The following is a 15,241-nucleotide window of genomic DNA, read 5'->3' on the forward strand; positions in this document are numbered from 1 at the left end:
ATAAAAAATGTGTGAGTGTTCTTTGTTTGAAAATATAACAGAATTATAAAATATTCGGCAAATTTGCATCTGACAGTAGCTGCACTTGACAACGTTTCAGCATAAGCTCTCTGCATCTACTAACTGTCGGCGACCGAAGAGTTAAAGGGAGGAGACGAAGCGTGTCACGCCTCATTGGGCAGATTATGTGCAGCAAACAAAAAGTGTGTATGTGGGTGCCACTCAGTCAGTCTATCGGCCCCATCTGCAGGCTCTCTGCGCTCGCGAATCATAAGACGGTCGGCAACACTGTCACTTTCAACCGACGGGGAAATGTACTGACTGCACGGACTTCATTGGACACGCTGAATAGCCTACTTGAAGATATATTGACGGCGATTTCAAAACCTTGTGGATTATTTTACCCTAGAACCATGGTGAGTAATGACAATTTTACAATAAAAACAACCGGAGGCTAGTAGCCTAATACATGGGGGCTATGCAGAGCCCAAACAGCATCCTCGCAACCGAAAGCTCGCAGATGGTAGACGGAAAGTCATTGAATCAGGGAAACTGGTTACACATCATAAAGTCGTAAAGTTGGAATAACAACAGGACCGTAGATAAAAAGCCCAATAAATTTCAGCCTGAAACATGAGGTCAATGGGTTCCGTCTCCTCTATTTTAGAGATGCGCATATATTCGTGGGTCTATTATAGTATTTAGTTGAAATGCATATTCAGTGGATCCTTTGTGTGATTCTCAGGAGTGAGAGTGGGACCTCACAGCTACAAAAGGAGAGAATCGTGAAAGGAAGGGCAAAATTCACACTAAGGCTTTTTATGGATGAAGGGAACTTTTAGCATTTGTGTCGTGATAATACAATCAAGAGCCGGACGTGACCGTTTTAAATAGCATCTTCATAATAAATAAAAATGTTAATTTAAACGTTTTACAGAAATATAGCCTATAGGCTACATATTTCATATAGGCTAACGTTTTTATACTATTTTTGTATTACGCGCGCCAGTGTCGGCTTACTTGCGCTAGACTAAATGTAGCCTATGTAAAATAAATAAAATAAAAAAAGAAACCGGTCTTTTTTATAACGGCACCCTGTACCTCTTAGCTGAAAATCTGTAAGCGAATTTGTAAATTTGGAATTATACAGATGTTTTTTTGTTTTTTTTTTATAAACGTGTCTGGAAAATAGTTGTAATATTTAACACATTTCGTGCTCACAGTAGTTTAGTTTTACCTTCAGCTTTACTGCAGTAAACATTTTCCTTCACTCCTTGTCGTTATAAAGAATTTTTCATTGTATTTTAAAAATATATATACTTTTAACCTCGTCAAAAAGCTGATGAATCATAGAAAATCACAGAAATATGCCGCAATGTTAAAATTATAATAAACGATTTAAAAAGACACGAACAATATGGAATATAGACAAATAGAATATTTTACACACTTAAAAAAAAAAAAATACAAAACCCCTCTTATGTACAAGTTACAAGAGTAAACTGCAATTCACGAGTAAAATACTGTAGGCTACTACAGATTTACCTCATTTGTAAATGTGCATTAAGGGTTTGGAGAAGAAAAATAATTAACTCCGCGTGCTGCCTTAATTAAAGTCTCAGAATGAAAGTGGTGGATTATGGTAATAAGGAGACATACGTTCCTTCTTGTAAAAAGGAGCTAAAGGTTAGCTGACATGAAAACAGTGATTTTGACAGTGCTACTGAATCCATTCGATATGGTCCCCGATTGTACATAGACCAACCGGTCTTATACGGCCAGATTTTCATTGTCAAAGCCATGTAAAATATTTTCGAATACGCATTGAGAGTTATTAATGTAGGCTAATACGGTCACAGTCCTGCGTTTGAATCGAATTAATGCATTTAAAAAATATATACGTCCTCCCCCTTTTCTTGGATTAGCTACTTATATTTTCTGTCTTCTTTTACAGAATTAATTAAAAACTCCTTTAATTCTACATGCTTAAATTTTATAAAATAGATTAGGCTGAATAACATACAATGTATTAGGCTACATCATATAAACAAAATATAGGCCTCTAAGCTTTTTTTTTTCAGACCCATAGGTCCATATCAGTAAATTTATATTTATTTATCAATCGAATAGAATTAGCTTTAAAAAAAAAAGAAAGAAAAAAGACACTGGCCTAAATGTAAAGCCTACTGCGTGTTGAAAGGTTTTGTTATTCACTTTCTGTTTGGATTCACTTGGTAGGCTACTCCAAATCAGAAATGGAAATAAAATATTTAAAACAATTTACATACCTTATATAATACAAATATAATATCTGTTGTATTTATTCCCATTTAATTCACTGACATCGTGTCTTACAGCAAATGATGGAGGAATCCAGTTCGCACAGACTGGCCTGGGATGGAGACGCGAAAGCGATGCAGCAGTGTTTAACGGATATATTTACCAGCGTCTACACAACCTGTGACATTCCGGAAAATGCCATTTTTGGCCCATGTGTTCTGAGTCACACTTCACTGTATGACAGCATCGCCTTTATCGCTCTGAAGTCCACAGACAAACGAACGGCGCCTTACATCTTCAGGGTATAGTCACTGTTTATTTCAATTCTAACAAGTCAAGTGTTTGAAATGTCAATTTATTTAAGCCATATAGGCTTAATAGTTTGCTAACTTTCGCTACACCAATTACTACTACAATATTTATTTTGCTTTTACAAAATTGGGTTAGAGGAATTGTATTCTTTGCAATTAATTACTGATTGGCTATATTTGAACGATTGGTCCGATGTTCTAAGCGTTTTACTGGTACCGGACACAGGTGGACACGTCAGCTGCCAACAGCTCCTCAGAAGGCCTGATGTGGCTGAGGCTGGTCCAGTCAGCGAGAGACAGAGATGAACAGAACCTAGAGGCCTATGTGAAGAACGGCCAACTATTCTACAGGTCACTGAGGAGAATAGAGAAAGACGAAGAGCTGCTGGTGTGGTATGGCAAGGATCTCATTGAGCTGCTGCTCCTGAGCTCAGGCAGAAATCAAGTGAAAAATAAAGGTACACTTTGAAGACCAATATGTGCTATATTTTGGTCAAAAACAGAAGTTGGTTGCATGTGTTTAGGTAGTAAATTAATATAGTTTGCTGTGTTTGGATAATTAATATAGAGTTATGAAAGGTTTTTAAAAATGTATACATGTCAATAATTTATAAATAAAATAAAAAGTACAATAAAAAGTGTTTTTTTCTAAATTATGTCTTAATAAAATGATGCATTACAAAATTCATATAATCATTATGTAGGCTACCTGTTTAAGGACCCTTTTTCTAAAACTGTCTCTCTTCTTTTTCTTTTCTCTTCCCACCAATTATGTGTTTCAGGAACGTCACCCTTTTTGTGCCCAGACTGTAGCCAGCGTTTCCAGTTCGAATTTCCCTTTTTGGCTCATCTGAGATTCCGTTGCACTAAGAGACTACAAGGCATGGTCAGCCCAGAAGAGGAGGCTAAGGATGCCAGTGGCCAGGCTAGTCTACCCCCTGCCAGGTCCAGTCCCAAACTGGGCCGATCTGAGGGCTTCTCAAATCCACAGGACGGAAAGCCATCCACAGACTTCCATAATCTGGCCAGGGATATGGAGAAAAACAGAACCAGTCCGCCGAGCGACAAAGAGGCCGAGATCCTGAGTGAGAACTCTGGAAAGCGCAAGTTCTCTGACATGGAGGACAGCAGGAAAAGTGGATTATCTCAGCCTCTCAAATCCAAAGAGGAGTTGGCCAACTCGGCTCAGCAGTACCGTGGAGCGTACGGTCTAGACGAGAGCAGACGGGCTTTTTCTCCCTCTGTTTCAGAGTCGACGGAAACCAAGAGGAGCGCCTTTACAGAGGTCAAGAAGTCACCTCAGGGCTTGAAGCACAATGGCAAAAACTCCAGCTCCAACTCGGAGAACAAGGAGGCTGGAAGGCCCAGCAGCAACCCGGCTGAAAAGCACCTGAACATCAGACAGGTTCTCAGCGAGACTCAGCCCCCACAGTCCCGAATGGAGACCTCGTCAATTGGCAGTGCTTTCACTTCGGTGCCCCAGCAGGGTGGTGGAGGCGCGGAGAGAAAGAGTGCCTTTAGCCAGCCGTCTCGCACCTTCTCGCAGATATCACCTCTTGTCATGGCACCCAAGCTTCTGCCGGCTGTAGACTGCCATCCTGTAGTGGGCGACACCGTCTCCTCCAGTAGACTCTACCAGGCGGACCACCTTGCCGCGAAGCTCCATGGCTCAGAACTAGGCAGCAACTGCCCCGTGCCGGGTGGCATTGCAAAACAGAACCCTTTCCTGTACACCACAGCTTTCTGGCCCAAGACCTCAGGCCCCATCCAGCTGCAAATGCCCTCTGCTCTCACACTCCTGCCCCCTTCATTCACTTCCCTTTGTCTGCCTGCCCAGAACTGGTGTGCCAAATGCAATGCCTCCTTCCGCATGACCTCTGACCTGGTCTACCACATGCGCTCGCACCACAAAAAGGAGTTTGCCATGGAACCTCTTATTAAAAGAAGGAGAGAAGAAAAGTTAAAGTGTCCAATCTGTAATGAGTCTTTCAGGGAGCGGCACCACCTTTCCCGGCACATGACCTCTCACAACTGATTTTTTGAGGATTTATTTTTTTTCTTTCTTTCTTTCCTTCCTCTTTATTTTTTCCTTGCAACTTTTAAATCAAAATGGAATATGGTTAATCTGGAGGAGTAATGCCAACACGTTTGCTCTCATTTTAAAAAAGACATTACTGTTTTGATTTCTCCAAATGTCATGTTTTTGTGTATGACGGTGCATTTTCACTTAAAAACCTAAAATCTATTTATTATATGAAGCACTTATTTGAAAAAAGGGACAGTAATAATTTAAGTGTACTTTGAATTTTGTATATATTTAATGTATAATGTATATAAATTAATTAAGATGCAGATTATTTCATTGAGAGTTATTCAATGACATGTTATGTCTATATGCATAAGGATATTGAACATTGGGAACATGATGTTGAAGTGTATTTAAGAGTGCATGTAAATTATAGTTATTGGTATAAGATGCAGTCTATTCGAAACAATGTAAATACTTGTTTTGTTTGAATACAAAGTGTAATATTTTGTGTCTGTGAGGAATAGATTCAGTGTTTCTTCCTTTTGCTGAAATTTACTATTTGATAGTTTATCTAATCATGTTGAATGCTTTGACAATAAAATAGCTTTATTTTCACCTGACTATGTGATCAATTCTGCCTGTCTGTAAAACGACAGAAAAATCATACGTTAAACATGGCAAATACATAAAAGAGTAGGCTGACCCTCTAAAAAAGGAGTGGATGCTGTTTACAGTTGTGGGCAGTTTCCTTTCAAACGAGCCATAATTCGCACACACTAGCCAATAATATCGCGTATACGCACATGTCCTAGGCTTCTACTGTTTCGACACTCATCCTAAAAGAGAGTTTGCTTGTTTGTTTTCACATAGAATTGGTCTTGGCTAAATTAGCAACTTTGTAGAATAAGCGGAATTCTAATTCTTAAATCGTGGGCCTACAATCACCTAATAGCCTACGTGCTAAAGGAATTAGTGTAGGCTATAGTCTGATTCGACACTCAAAATATTTGTGAGGAAATCCGCAAAAAAAGAACAAAAACAAATAAAAAAATGCAAAATAAAACATAAAATAGGCCTACATTGAAAAAAAAATACATGAAGTGACTAAATAAAGTGACACTGCGAGTAGCCTATAAGGTAGCCTAAACCAAACTTTTTTATAGCTTATTATAATAACAATACCAGCAACAACAGTGATGATGATAATAACAACAATAATAATAATAATAACAACAACAATAATATGCCTAATAATAATAATAATAATAATTTAAAACAAGTAACATTTTCACTAAAACCATGCATTGAATTAAAATATAAAATAGCGTGACACCTCCGAGAAACCCGATCTTCATGTTATTTTAATTCTTATACAATAGGCTGCATAGCAAACTAAATAAATAAACAAACAAATAAACGAAAAACGGCTGCTATGTTTAAACAAGCGTGCTCTTTGTTTTCAAACGACTTGCGGTTTGTGACCGCGACAATAGCATAAATTAAGTGTTAATTGTTTCGCTTAATTCACTGTTTGTGCTCATCATTCTGTAAAGTGCGCGCTTCAGGAAATTAAGATAAGAGTATAGGCTAAACAGTACTAGCCTAGGCCTACTTGATTCCATTAGCTCATATTACAAGGACTATAGTCTTAAGAAACTACAGAAATGGACTCAGTTCAACAAATAGCCTACAATGAAACAAGAGCCTTGAATGCAATTTTACATAGGCCTAATGTATAAAAAAAAACGCCCTCTAATGAAAACATATAATCTCGATTTAGAAATTACATATCTATCAAATGGGCCACAAGTATGACAATAGGCTATAAAACATAAGGGTTACAAAGCAATGCCAATTTATAGTCTACCCGTTACAATCAACTTGATTTGCAATTATTATTTTCCTTAATAGACAATAAAACACCATATGATTGTTTCTTTGCTTTATATGTATATTTATATGTATTTGTCAAATATATGTTAATATCAGAACTTGTATTGTGGGGCTTGAAACCATAGACTGTAAAACATGCTTGAAACCAAGGAGCTAAGAGGGAGATACAAGCTGTTAAAATAGCTCAACAGTGACACCAAGCTCTTATAAAGAAAAATTCAACCAAATCAGGATTTTTTACAAATGAATTGTGCATTGCAGAGTCTTAGTCTGCCACCTAATGGTCGACAGAGTTCAATCATGTCCAAATCAATGTTATTTTAAAATAACTAATAATATAATAAAACATAACATAAACTTTATGTAAATAAAAATAGGCCTTCAGATTAAACAAAGAAACACACACACACACACACACACACACACACACACAAAATAAACAAACTATTAGCAGGCTCTGAACTTTGATTCAGTGTGATTGCAATTTAATAGGTGGACCTAAAAAAAACGAACCTTTCCCAATCATAAAACATAATCAAATAATAAAGTCCAGAAAATGAGGTAATGGCCTGGGAGAAGATGATAGTCACTTATATTTGGTGAAGATATTTATTGCCTGACCCATGTTTTGTGACTGGAGTCATCCGTGCCATCATAATCTCCAGTTACATTTGTCACGGTATCACTCAGCACCTCTCGGTCAGGCTCAGTTTATACCCCTCTCACATGTGGCCAATGTGGTCACCCTTGGCTAACCTAGCTGGCCCGCTTCTCGTACTTGACGTGTGATTGTGTCCTATGCTGAACTGCTCTTCTCTGCATCTGTCTCTTCCCTTCATCTTCCTGTTGTTCTGTAACATCTTGGCAAAGGGGCCCTTGCATCAAAATAGATCTGTGTGAAACACCAATCTCAAACAGTATGTACGAGTGATGTATTTATAGATTATTTACACTAACGATGCAGTGATATCCGAGATCATGACGAGAAAGCAAAATACATGATTTATAACTGCTGATTTACTGTTTGCATTCCTCCAAAGAATAACCGATAGGCCACCCTGTGTAATTTTGCAAATCTTCCCAAATAAATATCTTTTTATATAAAATTATCTTACTGCAAAAAAAGATTAGTGTACAAAATAATCGGCCTAACAACAAGAACACTGCAACAATATTAAAGTCACCATGAAATAAAAACAGATTTTCTTTTTTATGGAATATTACAGCGTTGAAAGAAAAATGGTGTAAAACAATTGCTATAATTAAATTTCACAAATAATCACAAAGAAATAGCAAGTAACTCATTAAATTAACCTTGAAAAGTAGAAAGACCAATCCAATTTTCCTTGTTTAATTTACAAATATATTTTTTTACAGTGAATGTTTATTAGAAATTCCCAATCTCGTCCTATATTTTCGAGAAGCTAGTTTACTCAGGCCACAATAGGGAAGAAAAGTTGATTGCATCATCTGTTTCATGCAGACTTTAATACTTTCATAAATGAGTCAGTGGTTTGACACGAGAAGTGTGAAAGGTCACGAGTGATCTGATACTCAATGTTGCCATAGAAGACATTGAATATTAGGAAATACACTCACCGGCCACTTTATTAGGTACACCTGTCCAACTGCTCGTTAACACTTAATTTCTAAGCAGCCAATCACATGGTGGCAACTCAGTGCATTTAGGCATGTAGACATGGTCAAGACAATCTCCTGCAGTTCAAACCGAGCATCAGTATGGGGAAGAAAGGTGATTTGAGTGACTTTGAACGTGGCATGATTGTTGGTGCCAGAAGGGCTGGTCTGAGTATTTCAGAAACTGCTAATCTACTGGGATTTTCACGCACAACCATCTCTAGGGTTTACAGAGAATGGTCCGAAAAAGAAAAAACATCCAGTGAGCGGCAGTCCTGTGGACGGAAATGCCTTGTTGATGCCAGAGGTCAGAGGAGAATGGCCAGACTGGTTCGAGCTGATAGAAGGGCAACAGTGACTGAAATAACCACTCGTTACAACCGAGGTATGCAGCAAAGCATTTGTGAAGCCACAACACGCACAACCTTGAGGCGGATGGGCTACAACAGCAGAAGACTCCACCGGGTACCACTCATCTCCACTACAAATAGGAAAAAGAGGCTACAATTTGCAAGAGCTCACCAAAATTGAACAGTTGAAGACTGGAAAAATGTTGCCTGGTCTGATGAGTCTCGATTTCTGTTGAGACATTCAGATGTTAGAGTCAGAATTTGGCGTAAACAGAATGAGAACATGGAACCATCATGCCTTGTTACCACTGTGCAGGCTGGTGGTGGTGGTGTAATGGTGTGGGGGATTTTTTCCTGGCACACTTTAGGCCCCTTAGTGCCAATTGGGCATCGTTTAAATGCCACGGCCTACCTGAGCATTGTTTCTGACCATGTCCATCCCTTTATGGCCACCATGTACCCATCCTCTGATGGCTACTTCCACCATGTCACAAAGCTCTAATCATTTCAAATTGGTTTCTTGAACATGACAATGAGTTCACTGTACTAAAATGGCCTCCACAGTCACCAGATCTCAACCCAATAGAGCATCTTTGGGATGTGGTGGAACGGGAGATTCGCATCATGGATGTGCAGCCGACAAATCTGCGGCAACTGTGTGATGCCATCATGTCAATATGGACCAAACTCCCTGAGGAATGCTTCCAGCACCTTGTTGAATCTATGCCACGAAGAATTGAGGCAGTTCTGAAGGCAAAAGGGGGTCCAACCCGTTACTAGCATGGGGTACCTAATAAAGTGGCCGGTGAGTGTATAAGGCCGCTGAATGCCACGATCGATTCAAGAGTAAAATATTCAATTTTGCGGTGTAATTAGCAGGATTCATATATTTGTTTGTTTGAACATCTAATTTGTCTTTAACAGTTTATTCTATTTTTATAAAATAGTCCATGGATTAGCTATGATTGTATTATAGGCCTATACCGTTGGTTGAATATGAACAAGCACTACACAACAGCCTGCTTAAGTTATTTTGAAGCAGCACACATTCAATCTTCCTCCGCGCTGACATGGACAAATTTACACTTAGCGTTCACTTCAAAGATGAACAGATTCACTTTATAGACATGCTTTTGCACTTAGCATGATCTCTGTCCTCCTCAACTGTTTGTACCTGTCTTCTGTGTGTCTGCCTTATAAATTCTAAGCATTGCTGAGAGTAATAGACAGATCTGAGAGCAGGCGAGTATTTAAACTGCACCTGTCTCTCCTTTTCAAATTTCTGTCCTTCATGGGTCATACTAAATCTACAAGTAAAGAGAAACAGATTATCAATTGATTTAAGGCATCTCGAGATTTTCTGCTAATTCTTTTTTCTTGCTTATATACCTTAAATATTTTGTTTTAGGGAATTTTAACCAACAATCGTGTAATATCAAACGCAGGTTTTGATATGGATGACTCACTCACAAATATAATTCATGAAAAAATTATTGTAATACTTTTCAATAAAGCTCCCTTAGTTAACGTTAATTCATGCATTAACTGGGATTAGGATTAGGACAAGTTAATTTAATTTGTCACACTTTAGATTCCGATTCTCACTATTAACTATGACTTTTGCCTCAATAAACTCCTAATTACTGCTTATTAATAGTTAGTAAGTTGTTAAGTTTAGGTAATGGGTAGGATTCAGGGATGTAGAATATGCTCATGCAGAAAAAGGCATTATTATGCGTTTTATAAGTACTAATAAACAGCCAACATCCAGTAATATGCATGCTAATAAGTAACTTTATTAGCGAGAATTGGACCCTAATCTAAAGTGTTACCCATTTTTTGCCTTGCACAGAGAAAGAAAGTCATACAAGTGGTATTTTACATGTCTGGTAAAAGAATGATTTTAATGTGCTGAAAATTTCAGTGAATGCATTGCTTATGTCTTTGACGCTTATGGGCCAAAAACTTTTTTTTAGAAGTAGATTTTGCATGCATATGAAATCAAAGCAAACCGCTCTTGTTCACATTCCATAGTTACAGTTATACTGAGCACACAGGTGTCAGTAGCTCAGTCGCTAACAATGTCAGACACAGCTGTTGTTCACTCTGCTAAGGCTTCGGGGTGAACCGCAATCGAACATAAATTATGCAACCGGACAAAAGATGTACCAGTCATTCATGCACTGTTAATACAGACACCAGGACCATCACGTTGTCGTTGTTGGGTCATGCCAGGTCATTAACTGGAACAAGCTGTATGCTTTACTAAAGCAGTGTACAGGTCACACATTTGATCTTGACTACCACCAGGTGTGTTGTTGTTTCTTGCTCTGGACCATTTGTCACAATGAGTGCACATGGGTGCTGTTCTCAGAGAGAGGCCGCTTTAAGCCCGGAGGTAAAATATAGGCCTTCGGAAAGCCACTGTAAAACTATACGGAACTAATCTTTCAACGCTGTGCAGACATTTTGAGTGTCCAGCTCTGATTACTGTGCCTTGAGCCAGAGCAGTCAGGTAGGCCTGAAGGTGGATTGATGCCACGGGAAGTGCACAGGAAAATCCCTGTTGATTGGTGAGAGAGAGAAAATGGTGACTGTTTGTTGGTTTTACTAGATAGGAATAAGAACAAGAGAGGGGAAATAAGGGGGAGTATGGGAAGACTTCAAAAGATGCATTTCTCTAGTCCACAAGAGGGATATGAGACTACATCAGAGAGTCCAGCAATTTCCGTAGCCCCAACTATGACCTGGAGGAATGGAGGCTGGAGCAAAAGCCTGGCACTCTAAGGAAGATGCAGAGTCCAGAGAGAAGCAGATTGTATTAATAGTATAATAGTAGTAATAATGTATTTAGAGACTACACAGTTGGTGGTAAATAAGAGACAAGCTGATGAGGTGAACTGAAGTATGCATTAGCTCACATCAGTGCATACGTGTTACTAAAAACTAAATTGGTATTTTTGGTAAAAGGACAAATAGAATGTGATATTCATGTTATACTGTTAAAATTTCCTGACCTATAGATAAAAAGGATAAAATTATGTTGTTGTTTTTTTCTTGTGCGAAAAAGTTATACACTCACCGGCAACTTTATTAGGTACTAATACCAGGTTGGGCCTCTTTTGCCTTCAGAACTGCCTTAATTCTTTGAGGCATAGATTCAACAAGGTTTTGGATACATTCCACAGAGATATGGTCCATTTTGACATGCAACAAGCAGTCAGCTCCACATCCATAATGTGAGTCTACCGTTTTTCAGCATCACAAATTTGCTCTATTAGATTGAGATCTGGTGACTGTGGAGGACATTTGAGTATAGTGAACTCATTGTCATGTTCAAACAATTAGTTTGATGATGATTGAGCCTTGTGACATGGCGCATTATCCTGCTGGAAGTAGCCATCAGAAGATGGACATGGTCAGCAACAATACTCAGTTAGGCTGTGGCGTATAAACAATGCTCAGTTGGTACTAAGAGACCAAATAAAATATCCCCCACACCAATACACCAACACCAGCCTGAACCGTTGATACAGGGCAGGATCCATGCTTTCATGTTGTTTACGCCAAATTCTGACCCTGCCATATCATATCATATCAAAGCTTTATTAAGGACACACATGGTCCAACCACAAACAGGTACAAAACATAAAGTAACATACAAATACACAAAAAAAAAGAACAAAAAAAAGATACAAAACACAATATGCCAGGTTTACATAGGCTAAAACGCCAATTGTTCCACATACTAGAGGAGAACCTGACTGAACTTAGGGCCGGATTCGTCAATGTTGAAATTATGCTGTTTGCAGAATCTGATAACCTACTCATACATCTGTACATGAGATTGCGCAAAACAGCAGAACAGGTGGGCACGCCAACACTGACAAACAATTGACTTGCACTACTCCATCGTGGCACCTTAAGCAGCAGCCTCATTCAGTCATTATAAGCTACATTGAGTTTCTGCATGCTGCTCTTTCTGTAGCGCCGCCACAAATGGGCAGTATACATCGGAGTGCAGTATGGCCTAAAAAGTGCAATCTTTACAGATCCAGAGCACATACAAAATTTGTGAATCAACGTATTAGCTTATATCATATGACACTGTCTATAAATATCCCTATCATCAGACAGATCCTCAGTTATATAATGTCCCAAATATTTAGCCTCATCGCATACCTTAAGGTCAATACCAGACAGAGAAAATTCAGGAAATAACAGTTTCCTGCCCTCCTTACTCCTAACAATCATAACATTACTCTTCTTTGCATTATATTTAATGTCAAACTCTGAGCCATATTGAGAACAGACCCTCAGTAACCGTTGAAGGCCAGCACTATATGGACTGAAGATAACCAAATCATAGATAACCATAGATAACCAGATAACCATCTGAATATTGCAGCAGAAATCGAGACACACCATTCCAATCTTCTAAAAAAAATGGAGAAATTGTTCAAAATATCTTCTTTTGTGATTCATGACAATAGAAGATAGGAAAAACAAACAATATTTTGGTGAGCCTGTGCCTCATTTCCCTGTTCATAGCTTGCAGGAGTGGCACCTGGTGTGGTCTTCTGCTGCTGTAGCCCATCTGCTTCAATGTTCGACGTGTTGTGCGTTCAGAGATGCTCTTCTGCATACCTCTGTTGTAACGGGTGGTTATTTGAGCTATCTGTTGCTTTTCTATCAGCTCGAACCAGTCTGGACATTCTCCAGATAAAATTTTTAAGGACAAAATAATGTATTGTGTACATAATTAAGTAATTAAGGGTAAGTTAAGTATACAAATAATGTATATAAAACGTCTAAGCACTTGAATTATTTCATATTTTATATATATATATATATATATATATATATATATATATATATATATATATATATATTATGCAAACCCCATTTCTAGAAAAGTTGGGACATTTTGTAAAATGTAATAAAATCCATAATCTGTGATTGTTCATTCTCTTGAACCTTTGCTTAACTGACAAAAGTACAAAGAAAAGTTTTCTAATGTTTTCACTGACCAACATAATTGTATTTTGTAAATATAAACACATTTTTAATTTGATGACTGCAACACAACAAAAAAGTTTGGACAGAGGCAAAGTAAAAGATTATATAATATCCAAGTTAAACTGTTTTTTAAACAGTCCACAATTTGCAGGTGAATTGGTTATAGGTGAGGGTATTGTGATTGGTGTAAAACGAGCTTCTCTGTCTTTGCAAGCAAGGATGGGACATGCGTCATGACTCACCACTTTGTGCCATATTTCATGAGAGAATTGTCAAACAATTAAAAAATCACATTTTTCAATGCAAGATTGCAAAGAATGTATGTCTTTCACCATCTACCATACATAATATTGTGAAAAGATTAAGGGAATCCAGAGAAATCTCAGTACATGTATAGGGCAAGACAGGAGACCTCCATTGAATGTGCGTCACCTTTGAGCCCTCAGATGGCACTGCATGAGAAATCATCATGCTACTTTGTGAAATATAGCAACATGTGCTCAGGAGTATAATTTTGGAAAACTGTTTTCACTCAACACAGTCTGATGCTGCATCAAGAAATGCAACTTAAATCTCTGTTACTCAAAGAGAAAGCTATAATTCAGTTCTATGCAGAGATGCTGCTGGGTTCTCTGTGCCCAAGCTCATCTCAGATGGTCTAAAAGACAGTGGAAAAATGTGTACTGTGGTCAGATGCGTCCATGTTTCAGCTTGTTTTTGGGAAAAACAGACATCGAGGTCTCAGTCCCAAAGACAAAAGGGACCATCCAGACTTTTATCTGCGACAGGTGCAAAAGCAAACATCTGTCCTGGTATTGCAGTGCATCAGTGCAAACGGCATGGGTGACTTGCATTTGTGTGAAGGTGCCATCGATGTGGAGGCATATATTGGGATTCTACTGAGAGAGACATATACTGACATCAATATGCTCTTTTCTGGGAAGCAAGACAATGCCAGGCTTCATTCTGCACATGCTACAAGGTTTCTCTACACCAGAGTGGATGTCCTTGACTGCCTGCCTGCAGTCCAGATCTGTCTCTTATTGAAAATATATAGCTCATCATGAAAAGGAGAATCAGAAAATGACGACTACAGACTGTTGAGAACATGTCTTATATCAGGTGAGATTGGGTAAAATTTCCACTTGCAAAACTGCAAAAATTTGTATTCTCAATTCCCAAATGATTAAAAAGTGTAATTAAAAGGAAAGGTGATGTGCACAGTGGTAAACATGCCTCTGTCCTAACTTTTTTGGAGTGTGTTACATTTGTCAGTTAAATAAAGGTTCAAGAGAATTAACAAATCCAGCAGCCATATCACCCTGTAGCCCAAGACCGATTGCCCACTGAAGCTAAGCAGGGCTGAGCCTGGTTAGTACCTGGATGGGAGACCTTCTGAGAAAACCAGGTTGCTGCTGGAAGAGGTGTTACTGAGGCCAGCAGGGGGTGCTCACCCTGTGGTCTGTGTGGGTCCTAACGCCCCAGTATAGTGACGGGGACACTATACTGTCAAAAGAGCACCGTCCTTCGGATGAGACGTTAAACCGAGGCCCTGACTCTCTGTGGTCATTAAAAATCCCATGGCACTTCTCGTAAAAGAGTAGGGGTGTAACCCCGGTGCCCTGGCCACATTCCACCCATTGGCTCCTGCCAATCATGGCCTCCTAATAATCCCCATCCACTGAATTGGCTCTATCACTTTCTCTCCTCCCCAACTATAG

At 38.7% G+C, this 15,241-nt stretch overlaps 1 protein-coding gene and 1 pseudogene across 1 annotated transcript; both read left to right on the forward strand.

Moving 5' to 3' along the window:
- Positions 1-209: 209 nt before the first annotated feature.
- Positions 210-5,240, forward strand: prdm8b (PR domain containing 8b). The gene is made up of 4 exons (XM_056250561.1): positions 210-416; positions 2,358-2,582; positions 2,818-3,049; positions 3,374-5,240. The coding sequence occupies exons 1-4, from the start codon at positions 210-212 to the stop codon at positions 4,624-4,626; spliced, it is 1,917 nt and encodes a 638-aa protein (XP_056106536.1). The 3' UTR covers positions 4,627-5,240.
- A 9,584-nt stretch (positions 5,241-14,824) lies between these two features.
- Positions 14,825-14,941, forward strand: LOC130085030 (5S ribosomal RNA; annotated as a pseudogene).
- The last annotated feature ends 300 nt before the right edge of the window (positions 14,942-15,241 follow it).

Source organism: Rhinichthys klamathensis, unplaced genomic scaffold (genome assembly GCF_029890125.1).
Source record: "Rhinichthys klamathensis goyatoka isolate OS25496 unplaced genomic scaffold, OSU_Roscu_1.1 h1tg000071l_1, whole genome shotgun sequence".
Classification (NCBI taxonomy): Eukaryota; Metazoa; Chordata; class Actinopteri; order Cypriniformes; family Leuciscidae; genus Rhinichthys; species Rhinichthys klamathensis.

Excerpts from the sequence above, each read along its gene's own strand:
- prdm8b (XM_056250561.1), top strand. The coding sequence starts at position 210 with ATGTGGGTGCCACTCAGTCAGTCTATCGGCCCCATCTGCAGGCTCTCT. Across the intron at positions 2,583-2,817 it reads CGGCGCCTTACATCTTCAGG|GTGGACACGTCAGCTGCCAA; the intron begins GTATAGTCACTG and ends TACCGGACACAG. Across the intron at positions 3,050-3,373 it reads AAATCAAGTGAAAAATAAAG|GAACGTCACCCTTTTTGTGC; the intron begins GTACACTTTGAA and ends TATGTGTTTCAG.